The sequence below is a fragment of the Panthera pardus genome, unplaced genomic scaffold (assembly GCF_024362965.1).
Source record: "Panthera pardus isolate Hobbes unplaced genomic scaffold, ASM2436296v1 HiC_scaffold_25, whole genome shotgun sequence".
NCBI lineage: Eukaryota > Metazoa > Chordata > Mammalia > Carnivora > Felidae > Panthera > Panthera pardus.
Window position 1 is genome coordinate 72,792,283 of NW_026526821.1, and position 27,179 is coordinate 72,819,461.

Here is a 27,179-nt window from a genome sequence, read left to right on the forward strand (position 1 = left end):
GGTTCTTATTTTTGTCAAAATATTTTATCAAAATTTTTATCAAAAGAAGCTCATATATTAGAGATATTTCCCCTTTCTTTGTGATATTGATTACAAATATTTTTCCTAGTTAATAATTTTTCTTTTCACTGTCCTATGGTATTCTCTGCCATGCAAAAAGTCTTCATTTTTTTGGTAATTGAATGCATCAATTTTTGCCTTTTTTAGTTCTGGAGTTTGCATCATGATCAGAAATGTTGCTCCAAGTTGTAGATGAATTAACTCATGTTTTTGTTTTATACTTCCACGGTATTATTTTTCCATTTATATATATATATATTTTTTTTTAAGTTTATTTTTATTTATTTTGAGAGAGGAGAGAGAGAGTGAGAGAGCACAAGCTGGGGAGAAACAGAGAGAGAGAATCCCAAAACGTCTCAGTTCTGAGTCGGTTCTGCTCAATTCTGTCAGCGCAGATCCCAATGCATGTCTTGATCTCATGAACCATGAAATCATGACCAGCAGGTGTGAGGTGTAAGGATTGGATCAAATTCTATCTTTTTCAGAACACGTTGTAAAATTCAGGACTTTATAAAAATAACAAAGGGATCTATTCGGAATGCCCGGAAGCACATTCTCTGCTATATTCAAAGTAGATAGTGAAAGACAACAGTAGGGTTCTGTTCCACTTCCAGCTCATCCTTACTGAGGAAATGGTGCTAAGGCCTAGCCTAGCCCTGGAGGCCGGGAAAATAATCCATGCTCTGCTCTCCTCGGGTCTAGCTTCCTCTTCTGTCAGATCTGACAGAATTTGTCACTGTCTTGTCCTCTCTAGGATCACTCTCTTGTCCTAAGGACAGTTACCCTGTGCAGCTCTGTGCTGGGAGTGTGGTTTCGTTGTTGCACAGGCCTTCCCTGGAAGCTATTCTTCACATTTACAAATGCTGATGCTCAGTTCATGTTTAGTATGGAATTTCTGTCAGTTGATCTTTGCAAAGGGCTTTGCTTACCTCCCTGTTGTACTTGCTAACCTGAAAAGTGGTTTTGCCTCTCTGTTTGGGCCTTAAGAAATCTCTAACCTGAGAGTGCTTGTACATCAGCATTCTCTTGGCAGGCTGTATTCTCTCTGGTGAGTGAGGGAAAGGAAAGATTTTATTTTGCTAACTTTTGTGATAACAACAGCAATAATAATGATTAAAATGTATCGAATGCTTACTATGGGTAAGGCACCAGGCTTACCCCTAACACCAGTTGGGGCAAGGCAAGAATACTAAAGGGGTCCATGGTATATGTCTATACACTTAAAAGTTAGATATTGAGTAGACTATCACATATGTTCTTTCCTTTTACCTTGTCAAATGTGCCTTCATAATAACCTGGAAGGACAGATTTAAATGCAGATTCTTAGAATTCCTTGAGTTCCATGCCAGAAGGTGACAGTGTGAGAAGAATTCATCCCCTGCCTCTAGGCTGCCTCTCTTCTCATCCTACCTCCTCCTGTGTCCACGATGGGCCTTGCATACAAGTTTGTGGACATTCAGCCCATTTACCCAAGTTTCAGATACATGCCTTTCACTCCACAAATAGCTGTCCCTTCGGGTCATCCTCTGACCCAGGAGAGTACACTCCAGCAGAGCAGTCCAAGGTAACCCTATAAGTGGGCTCAGGGCCATTTGTGTTGATAATTCCAGTGTGTTGGATACCTGGAGTATGGTCTAGAAGAGATGGGGGAGGTGATGGGTTCTGGGTGGGCATATCTCCGTATTCCTGTAAAATCTGCTCCACAAGGAAAAGGAGAGTCCCTATGGGACTCCAGGTTGCTTTATATGTATTTAACTCATTCAATCCTTAACAACAATCCTATGAGGTAGGTGCTATTATGTCCATTTTACCAATGAGGAAACTGAGGCTTAGAGAGATTAGGTAAACTGCCCAAGGCCAAGAGACTACTAAATGGAAGAGTAAGGATTACAATTTGGGCAATCTGGCTCCAGAGCCTTGTCTTCTGAACTGAAAGGATTTCCCCCTCACACCGTTCCATGATACTTTCTGTGTAGCATTATTAATCCCTCCCCATAGCAGTACTAAGGAGTTATCTGCTTGACTATACAAGTACTCAACAAAGTTGTTAGGGATCTTCATTCTTGACCATCACTTGAACCTCCTTTACTAGTAAAATTAAGGTATCTCTAAGATATTTTTCAGCTCTAGAATCCTGTGATTCTAGACATGATTACAAATATCCCTTCAGTGTAAGCTTGAACAATGCTCCAGAAAGTGTACCTGAAGGCATTACAAAACTACTAATAATTAATAACAATAATTAGTAATAATAATTATTAAATTATAATTATAGGATCCTACCTACCATTGAGATTACCACATATTTAAAACTTGGAAACACAAATTAACATCTTCTATAGGAACTTCTCATTGCTCTTAATAGGAAACACTGCAAAAATTTTACAGAAGACATATTAATTAGCCTATAGGGTCTACTTAGGAAGAATATATGATGTCAGATACAGTGATGCACATTTAACAACTAGATGTTACCCCTATTATAACTGACCTAAAACATTTCAAGTGTACTGAAAGTATGGCATATATTATTAGTTGTATGACTAATTTTTCATAGTCTCTCTTTGAGATTAGAGATCTCATGCAAAAGTTTCAGTGGAGGCTTTAGTAGGAAGGAACACTGCAACTGAATTATTACCAGGAGTAGAAAAAAAGAATTATACCAGGACCCATGTTTGGAGTATGAAATATCAAATGTGCTCAAGTTGGATGTCTATACATTGCAAGTTGGTCTTGAGGTAAACTAGACTTTACATAGAATCATAGCTAATTACAATTTGAAAGACAGACTCTCTCTGGGTATCTGGGAATGCTTTTTAGAATAGTTCCTTTTCAAACATGGATTAAAGAGGCCTTTTCCTACTTGTCTGATCTAGTTCTTTCATGTTATCCTTATTGAATAGAGAATATAGAGAAACTCTACCTTTAATGAAAAATCCTGGAAACTTTTTATTGATTTGATCTTAGACTGTAGTGTCTATTACAGCTCAATAGAGCTTCTTTATCCTTTGTTAGAAGTGTTTGAAAAGAGGTGGGGAAAAAACTTGAGAAGTTCTTTTCTCCACAAATGACTGATAAATTCCCATTTCTTTAGCCTTAGAATTTGTTCCTTCTGATGTGACTTCTATAGTTTACTCACAATGTTTGATATTCCTATAAAAATATTTAACATGGGATACATTCTGGATAATAGTCTAAAATGATAAACTTAAATTTTAAAATCAATCTTTTCCTCTATAAATAATAATAATATCTTCTCTAAAAATGAATGACATTTAAGGAGTTACATGGAAATGGTTATTATGTACAATACACAGGAAATCAACATGCAACAACCAAATAAAATAAGTGAAACACTAATTTTATTTTTATTAGTCCTATTGAAATTTACATACTATAAATTCACCCATTTAAAATATACAATTCAATGGTTTTTAGTGTATTCAGAGTTGTGCAACCATCATCACAATGTAATTTTAGAACATTTGTATCATCCACCCCCAAATCCCATACCCATTAATAGTCACACACATTTCCCCCACCTACCCATTCTTTCTTGTAGAAAGCCAGTACTCTACTTTATGTTTACATAGATTTGCCTCTTCTGAACATTCCATCTGTAAATAGAATCATCCATCATGTGATCTTTTGTGATTGGCTTCTTTTGTTGAGAATAATTTTAAGGTTCCATGTTGTAGCTTGTATTAGTACTTCATTCCTTTTCATTGAGGAATAATATCTCATATGGTTATACATATCTTATTTGTCAATCAGTTGATGGACATTTGGATTACTTCCACTTTTTGTCTATTTATGAGTAATTCTGCCATGAACATTCATGTACAAATTTTCATGTGGATGGATGTTACATTGCTTGGTATATGTCTAGAAGTGGAATTGCTGGGTCACATGGTGACCCTATGTTTAACTTTTTTGAGGAATTGCCCAAATGTTTTCTAAAGCAGCTGCACCATCTTATAGCCTCACTAGCAACATATAAGAGTTCCAATTTTTCCACATCCTCTCTGATGCTTGTAATTGTCTTTTTGATTATAGCCATTCCAATGGGCATGAAGTGGTATCTCATTGTGGTTTTAATTTGGAGTTTTGTGGTGCTTAATGATGTTGAGCATCTTTTAATGGTCTGTTTTTAAATCTTTTACTCGGTTAAAAATGTGGACTCTCTGGGGCACCTGGGTGGCTCAGTCGGTTAAGTGTCCAACTTCGGCTCTGGTCATGATCTCACCGTTTGTGAGTTCGAGCCCTGCACTGGGCTCTGTGCTGACCACTTGGAGCCTGGTTCGGATTCTTTGTCTCCCTCTCTCTATGCCCCTCTCCCACTCCTTCTCTGTTTCTCAAAAATAAATAAATGTTAAAAAATTTTTTTAAATGTGGACTTTAACCCCATTAGTTGATAGCTGGTAAAATATCATTGTCAATTTTTAGTAGTTCATTTATGATGAGATCAAGACTGCAAAGTCTAGCTCTAATAAATTGGTTGGCTTTTACAAAGAAAATGGTAGTTAAATAGCTACACTCATTGGTCCTAACTCTGTTGTGACCTGACAGGACTTTGATCTTGCCAGTTAAGAGGGTGTGCGTGTATCAACCAAAGGGTATGTCCTAATGACTCCAAATATTATTCCAATAAAAATGTAATTTATTATCAACACATATTTTCAGGAGCAATGACCTATTGTTTTATTGAAAATGGTACATGCTCATTTCAAACATTTTTGAACCATCAAAAAGATATAAAGAAGAAAGCAATAAATTGTTATAAACCTCACTTTTCCAGAAATAACCAGTTAGGTTTTGGGGAAGTATAATACTTCCAAACAGATACAGTTAGATTCAGGGTCAGATGGTTGAATGGGTAGAAATAATTTCATGAGAATGGGATCATATTGTATCCGCTTTTTAAAAATAAAAAGGTTTTAATTTTACTTGAGTTAACAATAAAAAAAGAAAAAAACCACTTAAGTGAAACTGAGGAATGAACAGAGAAAACTTTTTCTCTATAAAATTGATTCAGAGCTCACCTCCCATCTTTTTATCACGACTTCTCTAATTCTGACCCTCTTGTTCACTTCTCGAGTTGCTGAATATCATCAACAGAGTTTTTTCATAAAGGACCCATGAGTGTGATAGTAGAAACTACTGAACAGCAACATTACTTTTCCATTGTTCAGTATAATACTCCTGATTTTATTTATTTTTTTAAAGTTTATTTATCTTGAGGGAGAGAGAGAGAGAGAGAGAGAGGGAGTGCTCACATGTGCACATGGGGTAGGGGCAGAGAGAGAGGGAGAAAAAGAATCCCAAGCAGACTCTGTGCTGTCAGTACAGAGACCAACTTGGGGCTCAAACTCATGAACCATGAGATCATGACCTGAGCCAAGATCAAGAGTGAGATGCTCAACCAACTGAGCCACTCAGGTGCCCTTAATACTCCTGATTTTAAATGTACACATTGCCCCCAAGAATACAGTGTTTAAGCATAGCCTCCCTTGCAGCTAGATGCTAAGTAAGTTCTGGCCAATGAGATATAAGCAGAAGTGTTGTATGAAAATTACAGAAAATATCCTTAGAGAGGATATGCCCATCTTCTGCTCTTCTTCCTGCTAGCTGTTACGCAAATGTAAACACTGAAGTTTGATTTGTCATCTTCAACCATGAGGTGGAAGATCTGTACTGAATGTAGTATAACAACAAGATAAAAGGATTCTGAGCAGCCGACCATTTCCTTAAGCTGCTATACCTCCAGACTTTTTATGAGAGAAACTTTTTATTTTTGTTATTTTTAAAGTCAATTTTTAAGGAATTTCACATGTGATTCCTTCTACTGCCAATCACTTTGGTTCCTCCAAAGTCAGAATCATAATCTTCAAAACAGCCCCTTTAAAAAGAACTTTTGTCCAATCCGCAATTGTCACTGTCAGTCAGTCCACAATTGTTTCTTTTGGGCTTCTTTTGATCTCCACTTGAAAATGGACATACTTCAAAAATTCCCCCCTGTAATCTTTGGAATCCAATTTCTTCAAGCAAATTACTTTAGGGCCCTAGAAGTCAAACTGCAGGAAGCACATTGATTGCTATTTTGGCAAATGACCTAAAATATAAGTATTCTTTAATTGTTTTTAATGTTGAAAAGTCTTGTTACTTCCACTCTACCCCATGGGCCTAGCAGAAAATGTTACAGGTCTCATTGTCACCACTGCAATAAACTTGCTGTGATGGAAGAAGCATAACTTGTATTTCAATGTAGCCATGAAATCTCTACCTTTTTAAATGGCTTATTTGGGGTCCTTAGTCATCTGCCATTAAAATTCATTATAATTGTCACAAGTGCTAAACAATGCCATTAGGTTTTTTAGTGCTAAGAATGTCTGTTGCCTTTACACTTACACAATTTAGCTGTGTATAATTCTGATGTTATACTTTGCTTCTCTATCAGTATATATAGATACTATTTCATTTTTTCTGGCATTGGAGGTTGCAGGGCAGATAGCTGAAGCCAGCCTAATTTCTTTCCGTACCCATCCTCCATTTTTGTTTCTGGCTAGATCAAAAAACATTCTTTTCCAATTTTCTATTAAAAAAATTCAAACATGCAGAAAAAGTTAAAAAATAGCTAGATTTAGCAATTGCTAATATTTGCCTTATTTGCTTTATTTCTCCTTATGCATATGTGCATGTGTGTGTTTGTATGTATACAGATAACACTTCTTTCTGAATCTTTTGAAAGTAAGTTGCCGACATAACATTTTACTCCTAAATACTTCAGGATATATTTCCAAAGAATAAGATTTTCTAAAAAATAACAAATTCCCTAATATCCTCTAGTGTCCACTTTGTGTTCAGATGTCCCCTATTATTCCTTCTACCCACACTATCTTTTGTCGCCTTAAAAAATACTAAAAGGACCCAAGATCTAATCACATTGTATTTAGTTTTTTTGTCTCTTTAGTCTCTTTTAAACAAGAATAATTCCGCACTTTGTTTTGTATTTTTTGTTGTTTCATACATTTACTTTTTTTGATGAGGCCAGACCAGTTGTGTTGTATCCTCTCCTATCTTCTGGCTTTACCTGATTGTTTCCTTGTGGTTTCAATTAACTTGTTTGTTCACCTATCCCATATTTTCTGTAAACTGAGTTAGGTGTTAAGACATGATTAGACTTGGGTTTGATATTATTTGGCCAAAAATATTTTATGCAGTATTTCATATTGCATCATATCAAGAGGTAGAAGATGCAGTTTGTTCTGGTATTGATGATACTAAACTGTTTTTTGTGTGTATGAAAAATAACTCTATTTTCCAAAACAAAACAAAAACTTAGAAAAGTGACCCTGTTTTACAGTTTTGCAAATCTCTGAATATCTGGTTTAACAGAAGATGGAAGGAAACTTACATCTGCCTTGGCAGTCAGTCCACTGAAATACCACATATCATGCAGCCTCTGGAAAACATCACTACACTCTCCTGCAAGAATGAGATTTCAAAGACCAAATAGTGTCTTAATATTAGTATGGAAATAGTTTTGACCTTGTGGACCCCTTAAAAGCCCCTCAAGTACTCTCAGAGGTTCCTGGACAACACTTTGAGAACCTCTACTTTACATTCAACAGACTGACAAAAAAATTTTTTATACTAAACTGTTTTTTTTAAGATTTTATTTTTAATTAATCTTTACACCCAATATTGGGCTCAAACCCACAACCCTGAGATTAAGAGTTGTATGCTCCACTGACTGAGCCAGCCAGGCACCCCACTGATACTATAATTTGTTTGAGATTTTGACCTCCAGATCTTTCCATTTAAATGTACATAATCTGTGAGAGTGATTCTTTAGCATTACTCTTTCATCTAATCATTTTAGTATACATTTACGACCTTTGCATCAATTACATCATTGAATAATTTTCTAAATCTACCATTTTTCTTACATTTATTAGCTGGTATCCTTAGGTAAATAGCTTTCCTTTATCAACTGAGGATAAACCTCAGTTCCCCCCAGAACACACAATAAATGCTTAAACGTTTCCTTTTAATTACTAATTGGCAGAGATGGTGCAATAGTTCTCTCTAAAGTTCATGAATGATTTTGAAGTATTATTCTTGAAGTTAAATAATTTTGCCTCCATGGAGACTTTATCATCTTTTTTTTTTTCTGGTATATACTGTATGCCTTTAACGTGCAGATTCAGTTAATATATTACTTTATTTCTGAATACTTTTTCTGTTCCATTTGTTGACTTTTCTAATTTAGGAATACCAATGATCTATATGCTGGATTTGCTTTGCTCTCTTAAGCATCATCTATTTTATTTTTTTAATGTTAACTTATTTTTGAGAGAAAGAGAGACAATAGCGAGTAGGGGAGGGGTAGAGATAGAGAGGGAGACAGCGAATCCCAACCAGGCTCCACAGTGTCAGCACAGAGCCTGATGTGGGTCTTGAACCCACAAACCATATCATGACCTGAGCTGAAATCAGGAGTCAGACATTTAACCGACTGACCCACCCACGTGCCCCTCATTTCTCTTGAATCTCCTTTTTCTCTCTGCATTTCTTGTGATAATTTCCAGTGTTTTTTCCATACTGGTAATTTGATTTCCTTTTTTTGTTGTTGTTCTGTTGTTTCAAAGCTATTCACTAGATCTGAAACTGTGTTTATATTTATTTTTTTAGCTTGGCTTTTATTTTTAGTATCCATCTTTAAGCTCTTGGTATTTTGTTATTGTGTTACTCTTATTATTTAAAATAAATTAAAGTTTATTTATTTACCTTGAGAGAGAGAGAGAGAGAGAGTGAGAGAGAGAGAGAGAGAGAGAGAGAGCACATGAGTGGGAGGGGCAGTGAAAGAGGGCAAGAGAAATCCCAAACAGTCTCTGTGCTGTTAGCATGGAGCCCAACTCAGGAATATCTCAGTAACCAGGAAATCATGACCTGATCTGAAATCAAGAGTTGGATGCTTAATGGACTGAGCCACCCAGGCACCTCAAGCTCTTGATATTTTGAGTTCATACTATAACTAAATTCTTCTTTGGTAGACAATCTGCTTTTTTGACATAAATTTTCTTCCAGATGGGGTTCTACATAATGTAACTTTCAGGATCTTGGTTTGCATTGGTTATGCCCTGTTTTGTTGCTTGTTTGATGGGACAGCTCTTTCCAGAATCATTTATTCTGATACGCTGTGCATGAATTTTTGACATACTTCCTACTTTATCTAGGAATAAGTTGATCTTCTTAGAGTCATAGCTTGGTGGCTGGGCACTGTTTTGTCTACTTTTCTATAGTCTAATATTGGAAAAGGATGGAGTAGGGACAAGGGTGAGATCTATTGGGATTCAGTATAGCCTCTGCTAGGGGACAGGCCTTTGCTCTTTCTTGAGAGCCTATGAAACATCCTGTTCCACAGCCCTTTCCATGCAGCCAATTATGTATCTTAGTTCCATATATTTTGGCTTATATTCCCCTGGCTCTGCAGTCCCCTGATAATGGGCAGGTCCTGATGAAACTTTTTATTCCTATTGAAGACTACTGTTTTTACTGTTTTTCTCCTTGTCAAGGAAAAAAAAATCAACAGCTCTCCATTATTTTAAGGATATAGTGGAAACCTCTAGGTTCAGCTCCATCCACAATCTAACCTTTCAGGTTTATGTAACCTTTTCATCTTACGTGAATTCTCTCTCACACGGATTCTATTCACTGTTTCTAAATCTATGTTTTCCTACATCTATCTTTTTATTCCATAGACCCATGTAGAGTGTTATCTTGATCGATCTCAATTCTACCGTACTTCCTATTTCCTCCATGAAGTCTTTCCTGACTTATTATAACTGGAAAAGCTCTTCATCTTTTGAATTCCTGTATAGAATCTATTGTCTCTACATAATTCATTGGCAGTGTTTTATGGTAAGGCATTACTGGTCATTTATATTTTTGCTTATGTCTCAAATCTTCTTCAGGAATTTTGTTTTTGTTCTTGGTAGTGCCCTTATCTGCACAATGCCACCTCACATATTTGTAGATTCCTGTTCCCTTAAAAATAACATTGAAACCAATTCACATCTTCATTGTTGCAGGCAGCAACTGCTCTTCCAAACTCTGGCACTTCTAATCTTCTGGAGGCTTTCCTACCGCTCAGAGGGCTGTATTAAAACTTGAGGTAGTTGGGGGCGCCTGGGTGGCTCAGTTGGTTAAGTGGCCGACTTCGGCTCAGGTCACGATCTCGCGGTCCGTGAGTCCGAGCCCTGCGTCGGGCTCTGTGCTGACAGTTCAGAGCCTGGAGCCTGTTTCAGATTCTGTGTCTCCCTCTCTCTGACCCTCCCCCGTTCATGCTCTGTCTCTCTCTGTCTCAAAAAATAAATAAACGTTAAAAAAAAAAAAAAACACAAAAACTTGAGGTAGTTGAAGAACTAGTTAAGTGGTTGCAGGAGAGCTCAGAGAGGAAAATAAACGATATGCTCCCAATATCCCTTCTATCATCCTTTGAGTCTTTAGTCACTGGAATTTTGAAACCTCTTTCCACAGGTCTGCTGTGGTCCCAATATGAAAATGGGCTACTCCGGAATTCATAGTTCACTTTGGGCAGTGGCATTCACAGACATCCGTGTTTGAAGGCCAAGGCTGGTTCTCACCTTCCCATTTTCAAAATCTGGTTGTCCTTCAATTCCCCAATCCCGTCGTAATTTAGGAGGTAGCTCACGGAAGGCTCTGGTTAAGGCAGAGTGAGCCCACATCCCCCAGCATTTTTCTTAAATGTGGCAGCACCGCACTTTAACAGATTAGAACCCATCTGAACAAAAAGGAAAACTGAAGTAGGAAACAAACTTGGGCTTCAGTCGGCTAGCTAGAGTAACCCTCAGGCACTGGTGCAGAAGAAATTCTCGAGGTGGGCCACAGAGATTATCTCTACTCCAACTCCACTGCTCTTCTCCATAGATACACACGCACGCCCGCCACCGCCTCAGTCGCTTAGGGATCGCAGGGCGGTTGACAACCGTTCGCCCTTGATGCGCCTTCCTCTGCTCAGCGGGAGAACAGGAGGCACCACCGACGCCGGTAATGGCCTCTGCACGGCCCCCTCTGGGCGTGCGGAATCCTGGGACTTGTGGTCCAGCTCCGAGGGCTCCCTAACCGAGTAGGCATTGAAAGGACTACGATTCCCAGAATGCATCGAGGAAGGGAGAAACCTGGGCGGGGAGAGAGAGGGGCGGCCCCAGGCTCTGGGGCGTCGCGGTTTCCAAGCGCCGTGATCTCGCCTAGTAACCGGCCGCCGCGGTTCCCGAAAGCTGCGCTGTGGCCCCGCCCCCGGAGCGCCCGCTGGAGGAAGAACCTGTCTCCCGCTGCGCCCCAGTGACGAAGCCCATCCTCGGGTGCGGGAGGTGGGGAAGGGAGGGCAGGCAGAGGATTTCGCTCGCCCGTGCGAGATCCGGGACGTGCTGGCGGCGCCCGCTCCGAGCAGAGGTTAGAGGCGGAGAGAGCGGGGATGCTCTGCAGACTAGGCTGGATCCGGTGTGGGAGGAGTGCAGGACGTTGACAGGGAGGCAGTGCGCGCGGGTCGGGCTGTCCCTGGGGGCTGGCATTCCCTCGGACCTGCGGCAGCCGAAGCTAGGGTAGTGTGGGCGCCCGTTGTTGGGGGAGTGGGGGGCGCGGAGTGCGTCCCGGCCCCCACCCCCCGCCTGGCTAGAGGCTGACCTTTGAGCCCACGGGTCCCCGTAGCTAGTTCAGACCTTCGTGAAGCGGGGCACTCGATTTTTGCCACTTGTTAATTATTTAATTTCTTCGGGACCAGGAGCGTTAGTAGGTAGTGCTTTCCTGCCTCCAACTGCACTAGTGTCTCGTTTCCTCCAATTCAGAAAAATCTTTCATGACGCTTGCACTTGGAGTTGCTGATTAGTGAGAACTGCTAAGTTCTTCATGATTTTTTTCGGTCAAGAGAGGTTTCACGGAGGATGTAATTTTAAAATACGTGACAACTAATTGAAGGATCTAAAAAAAATGACCGTTGCATATTCACCCTGGCTTAATGGGGAAACAGCAAGTATTCTCTTCAATCATATCAGCAACCAGAAGCATTTTGGGCATATTTCATATCATTAAGGAAATGGATCTGGAGGGAGAAGGAGAATAGTTGACAATTAAAAAAACAAAAAACAAAAAAACCTTGGTTTAGTTTGGGGATCATTTTCTTGGACTGGTGACTTATACAAAAAATCTGTTTCTTTCTTCCTTTCTCCTGCATCCTGGGTATAGACTGTCAGTTTCGGATCCAAGGATGGTGATGGCAAAGCTTACCCGGGTTTTCTGTCAAATCAAAGCTGTCACAGAATAAATCCCGTTGCCTGCTGCGAAGCCCCCACGCACTGCAAACTTCAGTGAGCGAACTGGGTAATCAGTGTTTGGATATGCAGATCCCTGATTTAAAAGGCGGGGTGACCCCCCCAAGAACCTCTCCTGGGGGAAGAAGCCCGCAGGTGCAGTGAGGCGTGTGCGGGTGTTGGCGCCCGCGAAGACGCCTTGCCCGGGGAGAGGGAGCCGGGGCGCCCGGCGGGGTCTGGCGGCCGCGCACTGGCGGCTCATCTCCGGCGGCGGCGGCGGATGATGGTGGCGGCCGGCGCACTGGGCTGTGTCTGTGCGTCGCCGCGGAAATCAGCGCCCAGCGCTGCACACTGAGCCCTTGCAGGTCCTCCGCAGCCCGAGTCTTGGCGAGGACAGACCCGGAGCGCAGGGGCCGCGGACCCGCGCGCGGGGGGGCCGGGGGACGAGTGGGGTCGGCTTATCATGGCGGATCGGACAGCTCCCAGCTGCCAGCTCCGGCTGGAGTGGGTGTACGGGTACCGGGGTCACCAGTGCCGCAACAACCTGTACTACACGGCCGGCAAGGAGGTGGTCTACTTTGTGGCTGGGGTCGGGGTGGTTTACAACACCCGAGAGCACAGCCAAAAATTCTTCTTGGGACACAACGACGACATTATCAGGTAAGGAGGTGGCCCGAGGTGGTGGGGAGGGGTTGGTATGGAGATTGGAAGCGTGGGGAGAAGGATGACCAACCTGGCTTTGCTGGGGTCAGATCTAGGAGCCCTGTGGAGTAAAGGATTCTCTCTGGAACTGCATGGAATTACATGGCTAGGGCACACACGGGGTGGGGGGTGAAAGTGGGGAGGGAGAGATTTCTTTCCTCTTTATTCCTCTGGAAGTCTTTTAAATCTCTAAGGAGTTGAGTGTCCTGATGTGTTTTTTTTTGTTTTTTTTGTTTTTTTTTTTGGTGTTCATTACTGCTACAAGTGGAAGGATCCTGGGTAACCATCAAACACTTCTTCCTGCCCTAACTAGGTAAATGTAGGACCAATAATCTGAACTGTGGGTGTCATCTTTGGTAGGCTCCTCAGTAGGTTCCTCAACAAGCAAGAGGATTTTAAAAAATCTAGAAGAAATTTTTGCTACAGGTAATTTGGAATCTTCATCCCAGATGCTTTGAAACTGGAAAATTTCTGCACTGGGTGGGGAGTTTGTTCTCTAATATTTCACTTGGCAGTGTTTTAATGCAAAAAAAAAAAAAAAGCATATTTATACACTAAATGGATGCTTCCACAACATCACTGAGGTTATGAAAGGCTGGCAGCTGCAGGACCACAAAATCCTACCAGTTAGTCCCCAGAATGACCAACATCTGCCGGTGAATGGCCAGGACTGATTAGAAAAACATGACTGGATAAATAGCCTTTTTAAGGGGCCCTCCCCATCAAATTTTAGAGGGGCATATTTTGATTCTTGGCCCTGTCCTCTCATCTCTGGGCCAGACGCATTTTCCTCCAGCTCTTGTCAGCTGCTTGTGTGACCAAACAAGGTGTGGTCCAGATGCTGTTCACAGGGAATCCCATGCAGCCTTGGGCAGTCAAGGAAGATTTCCATATGGGAGCCTCACCCACAGGGCTATTGACTTGCTGAGGGCATACTACAACTGACAGCGACCATATTTGTCCCTTCCAAACTTGTGTGTTCACTGATGTAGAACTTCTATCACATTTTCAGAATATTACCACTGTGCTCTAAGTTTGCCTTGCAGAGTGAAATAAATGGTTATGTGGTATAATGTAATGGTTTTGATTTCTCCTTGGGGAGAATGGTTCAAACATCTCACTGCCTCCCCCAATGTTCTGCTTATTCTAGAGCCTTTTTTTTTTCTGAGCCCTAAAGTTGAAAAATTGTTACAAAATGTAAAAACTTAATATTTACAAATACAGTAAGGTATATATTTTAAGAAAATCTTTTGACTTTTAGAAAATGAAGATTTTAAGTACTAGGAGCTCTATTCTTCCCAAGATTGGGTGTTACTGACGTAAAACTTTCTTCGTGTCACATGTGAGAAAATCGCTTTCTTCTTTGCTCCTTAATACAATAATGGTTGTGATTGGGGCATCTCTCCTAGATCTGTCCTCTGATTGCCAGGCTGATTATTAAAGTCACAGGTGCAAATGATTAAAAGTGACTGGTGAAAAGGTTAGATGTTTAAAAATTTAAACCGATTATGTTTTCTCTCTGTCTTTCTTAATTCGGTGCTTTCCATTACACCATTGAAAGAAGATGTAGCCCTTTGGGGGAAGGGAGAGAGTGGCAATTAAACAGAAAATTCCCTGGGGTTAAATGATATTATTGTGACAGTTCACTGAACTACTTTGAGGATTGGAACTCTTCATCTTAATTTTTTTCTCTGATAGGAAAAAAAAATGAAATGCACTGTTGAAGCTGAAGGTGGGAAAAGGGTGGAGTTGCAGTAAACCTCTGTTCTGACAGACAGCTGGACTAGAGGGGTTGCGATGATATATGGCTTAATTAAACACTCAGATTTGAAGAAAAGGTGAAGGAAGTTGTTTATATGACTGGGTTTGCAGGAAGCCTCAAGTGATGCAAAGAAAAAAAAAAAACGATTTAGCTTCTGTCTATTATGAAGGCAGTTGTATCTTTTACACTGAATAGTGGCGTAGTGGTAAGCCTGCCTTCAGAGATTGGATTTTACTGCTAAATGTTTCATGATATTTGGGTCTGAATATGCACAGGTGAGCAGAATTCTTTAATATCCACGTATGTGTTTGCACATAGAAATAAAATTAAGTCCAACAGATTAAAAAGCACAAACCACAGATCATCATGTAATTAAGAGCTGTAAAATTAGACTGTTTATGCTGTTACTTTGCTTTATCATAAATATATATATGAGATGTATAGACATATATATGTATGATATATAGACATATATATGTATATACATGTGTCTATATATGTATCTTTTTTTTGGTGAATGCAGTACACAAACCATGTTTGTTTTTATCCTTAGTAAGTGAGACTCTTAGGTGCCATTTCTTTCATAATTTTATTCTCAGAAACACATTTGATATTTCAAATTAATATTGTAAATTGTTGGGAATATTCATGTATTAACTTGTGGATTTGGACAGGAAAATTATACTCTTTTATCTTTATGAATTTCAACTCTGCGTGTTCCTGTTCTACTACTGATTTCCCACTTAACATATTGCAGTTAGCTATTGAATGAGGAGCACTATAGCTAAGGTTTTAGTCCAGAAGTGTTTTGGGTTTTTGGAAAAATTACATGGATGTCCAAGCTCCTAACTCTTAATTCCGAAAAATGAGATAATGTTAAGTAATTGTCTATTTAGCTTTTGCCTTAGCTTGAAAGATATATTCATAATGCATGTATTTCCTACTGCTTTATTATGCAACTTTCTCTAGAATATTAACTAGAAAGCAGCCCAACAAATATTGATACCACATTCCATTTTATAAAAATGTGTGACCTCTGAGCTCACGATGAACTTTAATAATAATGTAGGATTTGGCAGAGCTCATTAGAGCTTAAGCGTATGTGTCCTCCTGTTTTGACAGACTATGTGTTTAGGTCAGATTTTTTAAAGCGTTGATATGTGAAGCATAATGTGATTTATTGGATGTGGAGGCTTAGTTTTATTCTTTTGAATGATTACGCTTCAATACAGATAACAGATTAGAGGATGATGCCATATTTTAGCCCTGATAACACTGTGACAGGACAGGTAAATACTAAACGCAGTGTTCGCTCTCCGGCTTACAACAGGGCTCAAATCAGGCTTACAGGCAAGGCTGTAATAGAAACTAGAATAATTACTAACTTAGTTTCTACTTCAGGGAGCAGATCATGACACAGAAATGGAGTAAATGAAAGAAAAGGTCATGAACACATTTGCTCTCTGTCACCTCCCTTCCATTTTCAGTGACTCCATTTAAGACATTTGTCTCCTTACTCTGGATTGGTATATTGTTTCAGACTAGTTCCCTGTCTCTGTTTTTCTTTTTCTTTTTTTCCCCCACTCTCTTTTGCAAGGGAGGTTTTTCTGCAGTACTCTCTTAGAGGGAAGTGTATTGACTTTGACTTTGCTCACACTCACTTATGAACCCCACCATGCTGGAGTCGTCCCAGTGAGGGGCTTGACCACTCAGGGCTTTGTTTATTTGTGAAATGGAGGTAATAATACCTAAACTGCAAATTGTAACTTTTGGAAGTAATGTATGCAGGTTTAGCCTGGGACCTGGCCCTTAGTTGGTATTCTATAAATGCTCTTGGTAGTGGTGGTGGTGGTAGTATTTGATCAAAAGCACACACTTAAACCACAAACAAAACAGATTCTTCATTGTCCACAGGCTGAAGCTCAAACTCCGTAGCTTTCCATTCCCTGTGGCTCTAACCCACCTTTCTACCCTTATTTTCTCTTTTTAAATTACATATTGTTTGCTTCCCACTTGCCATTTAATAAGATTACTTTGTCCCTTCCTGCCTCACACTGGAATGATTTATCTTCCCATCAACCCTTCTTCCCAACAATGGCACAGTGATGGGTTGTCAGACGGACATGATTTTGAACTTCGATCTGCCACCGGTTGGGTGACTTGGGGAAATGACTAAACCTGTGTGAGCTTCAGCCATCATCCGTAAAACAGCTTCTCATCTATAAATTGGGGATTTAAAGGTATCTACCTTGTAGCTTGTGGCGATTACATACAAGGTGCCCCACTGTGTTTGGCAAACAGCCAGTGCCCGCTGCAGGGGGCCTGTAGTCCTGCACGGCCCCATCTGCTTTGGTTTTACCACTCCCAGGAGACCTTCTACCATCCCTAGATGAAGGGGTGCCTTGCATTCCTAAAGTTTTGCATCTTTCGTGACCAGTACTGCTCACTTAATATGTATCATTTAGTACCATCCTTTCCTTCTGAATATTTTCATTGATAAGTGTATATAAGATCTTTGAGGATGAGAATCAATTTAATAACCAGAGCCAACATTTTTTGAGTGCAGACTCAGCACTAAATGTGTCTACAGATTTACCTTAACCATCTTCTCAACAACCTCCTGACATCAATACTGATGTTAGCCCCAGTGTACTGATGAGGAAACCAGGGCACAGAGATGTTGAGGATCTTGCCCATGGTCACTATTTAGCAGGCTATCAAATGGGAATTGGAACCCAAGTCTGATTCCAAAATTGCTTCACTGTTTTACAAACTCTTTATTTTTCTCAGTTGCTGTGGTCACTACCACTGTGCCTTGTTTCTAACGAGTACTTAGGGAGCTTTTTGCTTCTTGTAACTCTGTTTATCAGTCCGGTGCTTTATTCAGGAGCATTTGAAGCACATTGCTACAACTCAGTCTAGAAATGGAACCATGTTCAAGTTCACCTCAGGAACATTACCAACTTTGAGACAATGACCTGAAACAATGATCTACTGGAGGTATTCTTTAAAAATTAAATTAAGTCTCAATTGTGATGTGGCTGAAATAATTGGTGCTGCAAACACAGTTGAACTTGCTGAATTTAAAAAGAGGGGTCTAACAGCTATGGCTGGGTCTAGAGTGTTGAGTAAACAGGTTCACATGAAGGCCTGGAGATGTGATTTCATATTCATTGACCAGTTTGAATAAGGGAAGCACGGGGGTAACTATAAAGGATCAAGCCCATATTGAGTTGAGTGCCTGTTTTGCATCAGAATATATCTATATTTCATCTTGCATTTCCCTCTCTCCCAATTCTGAGATACAGTCTTCTCGTTTCACTCTGAGAGGGAATGGCTCTGAGAGGGAAGAGGCTCTGAGAAGGAAAAAGATTTAAGCAAAGTTATCTCGGTAGTACTATCAACTATTTGTTGGATCCTGTTCATTTGCAAGAGCATGAAATGAAAGGTTCTGATGGAAGTTTATGATCTGTTCACAAATGATCTTATTATTGTTATTCTTATAGTATATTTGGTGATTTTTATTAATATTTATTTATTCTCTAAATTGGGTACATTTTACTTGTTTATTCATCAAAAACTCATTTAATTTCTAGAAGGTACCAGATGCAGGGAGTGCGGCAGTGAACAAGACCACATTCTTGCCTCCGTTCTGGTGGGAGAGGCCAACAGTGAAAGAACAAGAAGACATGGCGAATAGAGATTGTAAAAAGTACTGAGAAGGGAATGATCATAGAGAGGGGCTGGGTTGGTGGATGCTACTTGTCATAGAATTCCAGAGCTGGAATTCTATGCTCTCTAGGGAGATGGCATTGGAGTGGAGACCTGAAGGATGAGATGGGGCAGACAAGTGAAGATGGCATGGCAGAGGAGAGGTTACATGCAAAAGCACCAGGGTGGGGAGGAACTTGGTGTACCCAGAATTCTGGTGTAGATACCCAGAGAAGGATCAAGGTCGTTGTAATTCTCATCCATGTCATTAATGCCTCAGGGGTCTTGGTACCATATGTCCTAGATTTCCCTGGACAGTCACAAATATTCCATTCAATTATTGTGATAGATATCTTTGTTCTTATCATATCATGGGTGTCTATTTTTAATTCAGAATATATGACTATGTTTTTATTTAGAAAATATGGTTACTCCATAAAGGGTCATTGTTTGAAAAACGTCATAGCAGAATATACTCTCTTACAAAGAATGATATTGGTCCCACAGGCAATGGTCAATTGGGATGTGGATTATACTGTGGTAATTGAAAAACTGTCCCGTGACAGCATCTCTAAGCAGAGTTGTCCTAGGGCCTCTCCTACCCACCAGGATTTGGATCTGAACACTCTTGCAATGTAGGTGACATTTTTGCCACCAAAAGAAGGAAGCTGCTGGGAAAGCTGACTTGCTGGCTTTGCTTCTGGGACTTCCTCTTCCTGAAGCCATATGGAAAACCATCCATAAGCCACCAGACTCTGTACAACTTCAGCAGTCAGGCTCCTCTTGCAGGTTTAACGCAAGTTTGTCATATGTGGATTGGTCTTAAGTGTAATTAAAATGTTTGAGAGCAAACATTTCTTCTCAAATATCCTTGTTCATATGAGTCACCTGAGCACTTGCTAAAATCTAGATTCTGAGTCAGTGAATCTTATATGAGAGCTGACAGTCTGCATTTCCAACCAGCTCCCAAGTGATGCCCATTGTTTCTGGTCCACAGGCCACAGCAAGATTTTAAGGACTGCACTGGTGTGTTTCAGAACTCAGTTGACCAGTGTTTTTTTCAACCCGTGTGATATTTTCAGCTGGTGAAATAGACTTTTAAAAAAAAGTTTATTTATTTATTTTGAGAAAGGGAAGAGAGAGCACTCACACGTGCACAAGGGAGAGGCAGAGAGAGAGAGAGAGAGAGAGAGAGAGAATCTCAAGCAGGCTTCTCACTGTGAGCACAGAGCCCAACACGGGGCTTGAACCCATGAACAGTGAGATCATGACCTGAGCTGAAATCAAGAGTTGGACATTTAACCAATTTAGCCACCCAGGTAGCCCGTGAAATAGACTTTTAATAATATATGTAATCTATACATTTATTAAATTCTTAAATTAAGAGAATTGATGTTTTCATTAAGGTGATTCCTAGCCCCGTGTTGTAAATTCTCCAGAAAGAACCAAGCAGGCACTTGTTGGCTCAAGTTAAGGAAATGGTGAGCTTGTCCCTGCAGGCAGTGGAAGAGTGTGTCCACTGCCCTCGTGTAGACATACGTTTTTCTAGTCTCTTGAGTATATACCTAGGAGTGGACTTGCTGAATCATACGGTAAGTGTGTGTTTAACTTATTGAAGTCCTGCCAGATTGTTTTCCAAAGCGATGTGTAATCCCACCAGCAATGTCTGAGAGTGCCAGCTCTTCTGTGGCCTTGCCCACAATTATGTTCTGTCTTTTTTGATAATAGTCATCTTCCTGGGTGTGAAGTGGTATCTCTTTGTGATTTTGGTTTTCATTTCCCTAATGACTAATAGCACTGACCATCAATTCATAAATGTATTGATGATTTGTATATTTTCTTTGGAGAAAATGTCTACTCAAATCCTTTGCCCATTTTAATTGTTTTTTATTGTTGGGTTGTAAAAGTTCTTTATGTATTCTGAATATGAGTCCCTTATCTGCTATGTTATTTGCAAATATTTTCTCCCATTCAGTGAGTTGTCTTTTCACTTTCTTAATGGTGTCCTTTGAGGCACAAAGTTTTAAATTTTGATGATGTCCAATTTCTTTTTTTTCTTTTGTCCCTTGTACTTTTGGTGTTAAACTAATAAACCATTGCCTAATTTAGGGTCATGAAGATTTAGGCCTGTGTTTTCTTCTAAGAGTTTTAGCTTTGACATTTAGACAGATGATACATTTTTAGTTAATTTTTATGTATTGTGTGAAGTAGGGGTGTCTAGCTTCATTCTTTTGCGGGTGGATATCTAGTTGTCCCAACACTATTTGTTGAAAAGCCTACTTTTTCCCCATTGAACTGCCTTGGATGGCTCTAACCTTTGAATTCCCTTGGTAGAGGGCCCATTGTTTTCATTTAGAAGATACTGAACATTTGGAGACCCAGAAACCATGAAACAGTCATTAAAAAGATTAATCCAGAAGTAATAGAAATCTGAGGCTTTGGTTGCTATCCTGTTTGAAAAGATGGTGTTAGAAACTATAAGGATATTAAGATTTTTAAATATTTAAAGAATATAACTATATTTATACTTTGAGGAACCAGTGCAGTAGTTAGTAACTGCTGGTTTAGGGACCACCGACAGTCTATATATACGTTAGCTTTGTTTACTCCCAAAGATTCTTGCTTTTTAAAAATGAATTTCCAGCCTTCATCCTTGCTGCTCAAGACAGATCTATTGAGGCAGCAGAAGGGAAAGCAGAGGGAATAGTCAGAGAATGTGAATGTGCCCCTTGACCTCTACTCCTTTTTCAGTTCATTCCTTTCTTCCCCCATTGGGAGGCAGGCACCTGGATGACCTCAACACAGAAATTGAAGTATTCCACAGTTACCCCCTGGTGTATTTGTTTGTTTGTTTGTTTTTTGCCACCTCTCTTCCCATTAGCATGAAGGAGGGGAGTGGAGGGCCAGCAATACCTCCCTGAGATGAAAGAATCTTTCTCCTGACTGGCAGTACATAATACGTTGGTCAGAGAATTTTTCTAAAGCTATTGAGAATTGTTTTAAGGCATGAGGATTCTTGTTAAGTTTAGCTGCTACTCAACAATGTCATTAAAACATTTTTCTGTGTTCATTGTGAATTGATTCTATGGGTAAGATGAAAACAACATCCACAAATGACAGGATGCCTTCTAAATAAGCGATCGGTTGCAAGACTGAAACTTTTTCAAAGAAATCCAATTAAGGAGAGGATCATAAGGTGACAAGAGAATCTTTTGGAATTCAATTAGAGGAAGTGTGGCTGACCTTTTAGGCATTGTGCGGTTATTAGGGAGCTAGTCTTTCCCTAGTTCTTTCTCTTGTAAGAATCACAGGGATTCATACCTCTGCCTCTCTCTGGATAATATATGCTTTGATTTTCTATGACTGCAGACTGTCTTCTTAACTCAATGATCCATTTTGCACATAGTCATCCCTCTCCAAAATTCATCTCAGCCCTTCAGCACACATGACTATCCAGCTTGGTCCTATAATACAGTTGAATCGATTGAACTTTTGAATCTTAATTCCAAATTCCCAGGAAAGAGAATCTAATTGACTTAGCATTGGTCACCATGTCCACCCAGTCCAATCAGCTGTAGCCTAGAGGGTGGGACCATGTTTCAAAGGGCTGCCCCTTTAATAAAGTTTGTCTAAGACAACATCATACTCAATGGGGAAGAACTGAGAGCTTTTCCCCTAAGGTCAGAAACAAGACAAGGATGTCCACTCTCATCACTTTTATTCAACATAGGACTTCAGCTGGAAGTCTTAGCCAGATTACAATCTGACTAAGATTACAGTCTTAGAATACAAAAAGGAATAAAAGGTATCCAAATTGATAAGGAATAAATAAAATTTTCACTACTTGCAGATGACATGACACTATATATAGAAAACCTTGAAGACTCCCCTGAGGAACTATTAGAACTGATAAATTCAGTAAAGTTTCAGGATCAAAATTAATACACAGAAATAGGTTGTTTCTGAAATACACTAATAACAAAGTACCATAAAGAGAAATTAAGGAAATAATTCCATTTACAATTGCACCAAAAATAATAAAATACCTAGGAGTGAACTTACCAAACAAGTGAAAGACCTGTACTTTGAAAACTATAAAGCACTGGTGGAAGAAACAGAAGATGACACAAACAAATGGAAAGACATTCCATGCCATTGGATTGGAAGAACAAATATTGTTAAACTGTCCCAGTAACAATACTGGTAGTATTGTTAAATACTACCCAAAGCAATCTACGTATTTAATGCAGTCCCTATCAAAATACCAACAGCATCTTTCACAGAGCTAGAACAAACAATCCTAAAATTTGTATGGAACCACAAAAGACCCTGAATAGCCAAAGCAATCTTGAAAAAGAAAAAACTGGAGGTACCACAATTCCAGACTTCAAGTTATGTTACAAAGCTGTTGTAATGAAAACAGTATGGTATGGGCACAAAAATAGACACATAGATCAATGGAACAGAATAGCAAGCCCAGAAATAAACCCACAATTATATGGTCAATTAATCTTCGATAAAGGAGGCAAGAATATGTAGTGAGGAAAGGACAGTCTCTTCAACAAATGGCGCTGGGAAAACTAGGCAGCAACATGCAAAAGAATGAAACTGGGCCACTTTATTACATCATACATGAAAGTAAACCCAAAATGGATAAAGAACCTAAATGTGAGACCTGAAACCATAAAAATCCTAGAAGAGAGCATAGGCAGTAACTCTCTGACATTGACTGTAGTAATATTTTTCTAGTTATGTCTCCTGAGGCAAGGGATATCAAAACAAAAATAAAATATTAGGATTACATCAAAATAAAAAGCTGTACAACAAAGGAAACAACTAATAAAACTAAGAGACAACATACTGAATGGGAGAAGATATTTGCAAATGACATATCTGATAAAGGGTTAGTATCCAAAGTATATAAAGAACTTATACAACTCAACACCAAAACCCCTACTATAATCCAATTAAAAAATGGGCAGAAAACATGAATAGACATTTTCCAAAGAAGACCTACAGGTGGCCAGTAGACACATGAATAGATGCTCATCACTCATCATCAGGGAGATGCAAATCAAAACCATAGTGAGATGTCATCTCACACCTGTCAGGGTGGCTAAAATCAAAACACAAGATAATGAGACACCTGGGTAGCTCAGTCAGTTGAGCATCTGGCTCTTGATTTTGGCTCAGGTTATGATCTCACAGATAGTGAGTTTAAGCCTCACATCAGGCGCTATGCTGACAACATTAAGCCTGCTTGGGAATCCCTCCTCGCCCCCCACTCTCTGTCTCCCCTCCCATTCAAGGTCCCCCCCCCTCAAAATAAATAAACTTAAAAAAAATTCTCTCTCTCCCTCTGCCCCTCTCCCCTACTTATACTCACTCTCTCTCTAAAAATCCCAAAAAACAAAACAAAAAGGAATAAAAACAAACAAAAAAACACAAGACAAAACAAGTGTTGGTGAGGATGTGGAGAAAAAGGAAGCCTCATGGACTGTTGGCAGGAATGCAAACTGGTACAGCCACTGTGATAAACAGTATGGAGGGTCCTCAAAAAATTAAATATAGAACTATCCTATGATTGATCTAGTAATTGCACTACCGGTATTTACTCAAAGAATATGAAACACTAATTCACCAGGATATTTGCACCCCTATGTTTTTTGCAGCATTATTTACATTAACTAAACTGTAAGAGCAGCTCAAGTGTCCATCGACAGATGAATGAATAAAGAAGAGGTGGTATTGAGATACAATGGAATAGTATTCAGCCAAAAAAGTAATGAAACCTTGCCACTTGTAATGTCATGGGTGGATCTAGAGGGCATAATGCTAAGTGAAATAATCCTGTCAGAGAAAGGCAACTGCCATATGATTTCACTCAAACGTGGCATTGAAGGAAGAAAACAGCAAGCAAAGGGGGAAAAAAGAGTAAAATTAAAAAAACAGACTCAACTATAGAGAACAAACTGATGGATACTAAAGGGGGGTTATTGGGGGGATGGATAAAATAGGCAAAGGGAATTGGGATTATACTTAATCTTGATGAGGACTAAGTAACATGGAAGTGTTGAATCGCTGTACTGTACACCTGAAACTAATACAACAGTATGTTAAGTGTACTGAAATTAAAATTTAAAAAGAAAGATTGTCTAAGAAGGGAGGTATGGGCTGAGAAGGAATAAATGGCAGCTCTCCTAGAGGAGGTAGATAAGAAAAGGAGGCAAATGATTTCTTGATAGATAGAAAAAACAGGAGAGTGATGAGTCGAAGGTGAGAAAAGGCAAGGAAAGCGGATATGAAGAGGGCTTTAAATACAAAATATTGGTGATGAAGGGACACCTGGGTGGCTCAGTGGGTTGAGCTACCGACTCTTGATTTCAGCTCAGGTCGTGATCTCAAGGTTGAGGGATGAGCCCCGCATCGGCTCCATGTTGACTGTGGAGCCTGCTTGGGATTCCCTGTCTCCCAGTCTCTTTGCGCCTTCCCCACTTGTGTGTGCAGTTGCTTGCTCTCTTTCGAAATAAATAAAATTTTAAAAACCCCAAAATATTGGTGATATGATACATCATGGGATTTTCAATTCTCATGAGAGGCGATGCCAAGGTGTGCTTAGGGAATGCTGTCCGATGGCTGGCGACCACAGCCTCAGAGGGTAAAGTGGACATCAAACATTTTCCTCCTGGAGTGTCAGTACTACTATCGAGGGTGTTGTCTCCCTGCTGGGGTCTGGTGGTAGAAGGGAGAGGGAAGTATATGGGAATGGGGGCTGATGCCAGCAGGTACCAGCGAGGTGGCCAGACGGCACTCGTAGGAGGGGCCGGTGCAGCCTGCAAGATGATGGAGGTGCAGCTCTTTGCCAATTGGTGAAGAAATATTTTCATACTATTTACCTGACACACATACTGTTGCGCATCTGCTGAACACCAGCCCTGGCCATGAGTGACATGAGTGGATCCTTAGATGATTTTGTGAGGTTGGCCATCTAACAGGTACTGAAAACGAATCTTCCTAAAGCCAGACTTGGACTCTGCTTAAGGCTCCCGGTTGCACAGGACAGGGTTCAGACTTCTTTTGCAGAGTCTCCAAGGCTTATTACAATCTGGTTCCTTGCCCCTCCTCCAGGCTGATGTCTCTCCCTGTCCTAACATCCTCCAGCCACAACAAACTCCTTGCTGTTCCCTGAGCCTGGCTGCCTATTTTGTGTATCTTCATGTTTGCATGTGCCATGTTGGCTGCCTGAAATGACCCTCACTTCTCTGCTTGTACAGTCTCTTTCTTCCTTCAGTCTCAGTGTAGTGTCCTCTCCCCCAAAGCCTCACCTGACACTAAAGGGCCTATTTTTAGGCCCTTCTTTCTCTATACATCCAGGCAACAATGCAAGTACCTGCCTTCTGGAGTCATTGGATTGTGTTGTGTTTGTTGGCTTATTCATCTCTCTACCTTACAGATCTTTACTTATAGATCTACTCCGATCTGAGTTCTGAGTGTGTCCCCTTGTGTCACATGCGTTGTGGGCTTAGTAAGTGCTTAACATATTTTTATTTGTGGTTCTTCATATCTCAAATTATTTGGAAGGAGTGAGGTGTAAAACAGATGATATTTCTATAGAACTCATTCCATACATACTTTGCAGAGAGAAAATCCTGAAGATATACTGTCAGCTGGCATGTAGAGGCAGGATGCAGAATCTTGTTTTTAAAAAATATTTGGGTGACAATAGTGACCTTCACTGTTCTTAAGTCAGACACCAAATCCTATTTATCTTCTTCCTCCTGTTTTCCTGGTCTAGATGGAAAATCTAGCCATTGAAGACATAACGTGTTTTTCTATTGAAATATATCTATGGATCTTATAATGAATGAAACACTTTTTTTGAATGACTTAAGATTTTTGACTGTGTTATGAGGAAAATCTTGATTTATATCCCTTTAGCTTTAGGAAACATCGTGATCTTTTAAGCAACTTTTGAAAACATGATGGAATGCTTGTAAGAAACATGTTTGCAGAGATTGTAAAGTAACATCTGCTGGCTCTTCGTTCCCACTCCAGAAGAGTTTCCCCCCCACAAAATACAGAAGTAGGCGTTCAAGGGCAGGCCTCCTAGGGCAAGTGACTTTTGAAGGATGAAGAGCAATTTGGCAAGCAGGTGGAACGGGAATAGGGGAGGGAAGGAACACCAAGGAGGGCACAGCTTGTGCAGAGGCCCAGGGGCTTGGGAACAAGGTCTCCTGGAGGGAGAGGCAGTGGTTCAGTATTGCTGGAGTGAGGAAGATATCGTGGGAGATGAAGCCGGTTACGTGGCCTGGGACTAGATCACGAGGGGATTTGCATTTCCCCCCACGAATTATGGGGACCAGTGAGAGGATTTAAACAGGGTGAGACAAGGCCAATTTACATTTTAGGAAGATCACTGAAGGCAGATAATTTCTACTTTATTTATATTAACCTTTTCTTTGAGATTCCTCCCCACTGAAGGCTTTTTTCCTTCAGTGCCAAACTTCTCAGAAGCGGGAACACGGCATCATACGGGGGATGGAGTCCTGGGGGATCTAACACAGCACTGGCCCTGTCTCTAGCCAGATGAGTGAGTTTAGGTATGGTGCTTA

General features: G+C 40.1%; 1 protein-coding gene and 1 non-coding gene across 6 annotated transcripts in view; one reads left to right on the forward strand and one right to left on the reverse strand.

The window, feature by feature from the left end:
• Positions 1 to 6,251: 6,251 nt before the first annotated feature.
• Positions 6,252 to 6,357, reverse strand: LOC128773574 (small nucleolar RNA SNORA1). Its single transcript, XR_008417937.1, has one exon. It is a non-coding gene; the product is annotated as a small nucleolar RNA SNORA1 (small nucleolar RNA).
• Positions 6,358 to 11,279: 4,922 nt separating this feature from the next.
• The window catches only part of EML6 (EMAP like 6), a 281,421-nt gene continuing 265,521 nt past the window's right edge, over positions 11,280 to 27,179 (forward strand). Inside the window, exons 1-2 of one of the 5 annotated variants that reach the window (XM_053890698.1) lie at positions 11,280 to 11,538; positions 12,328 to 13,052. In XM_053890698.1, the coding sequence (XP_053746673.1) occupies positions 12,856 to 13,052 (197 nt within the window). In that variant the 5' untranslated portion in view covers positions 11,280 to 11,538; positions 12,328 to 12,855. The remainder of the gene's footprint in view (positions 11,539 to 12,327; positions 13,053 to 27,179) is intronic. The other 4 variants (XR_008417847.1, XM_053890697.1, XM_019422482.2 and 1 more) reach the window with 4 other exon arrangements.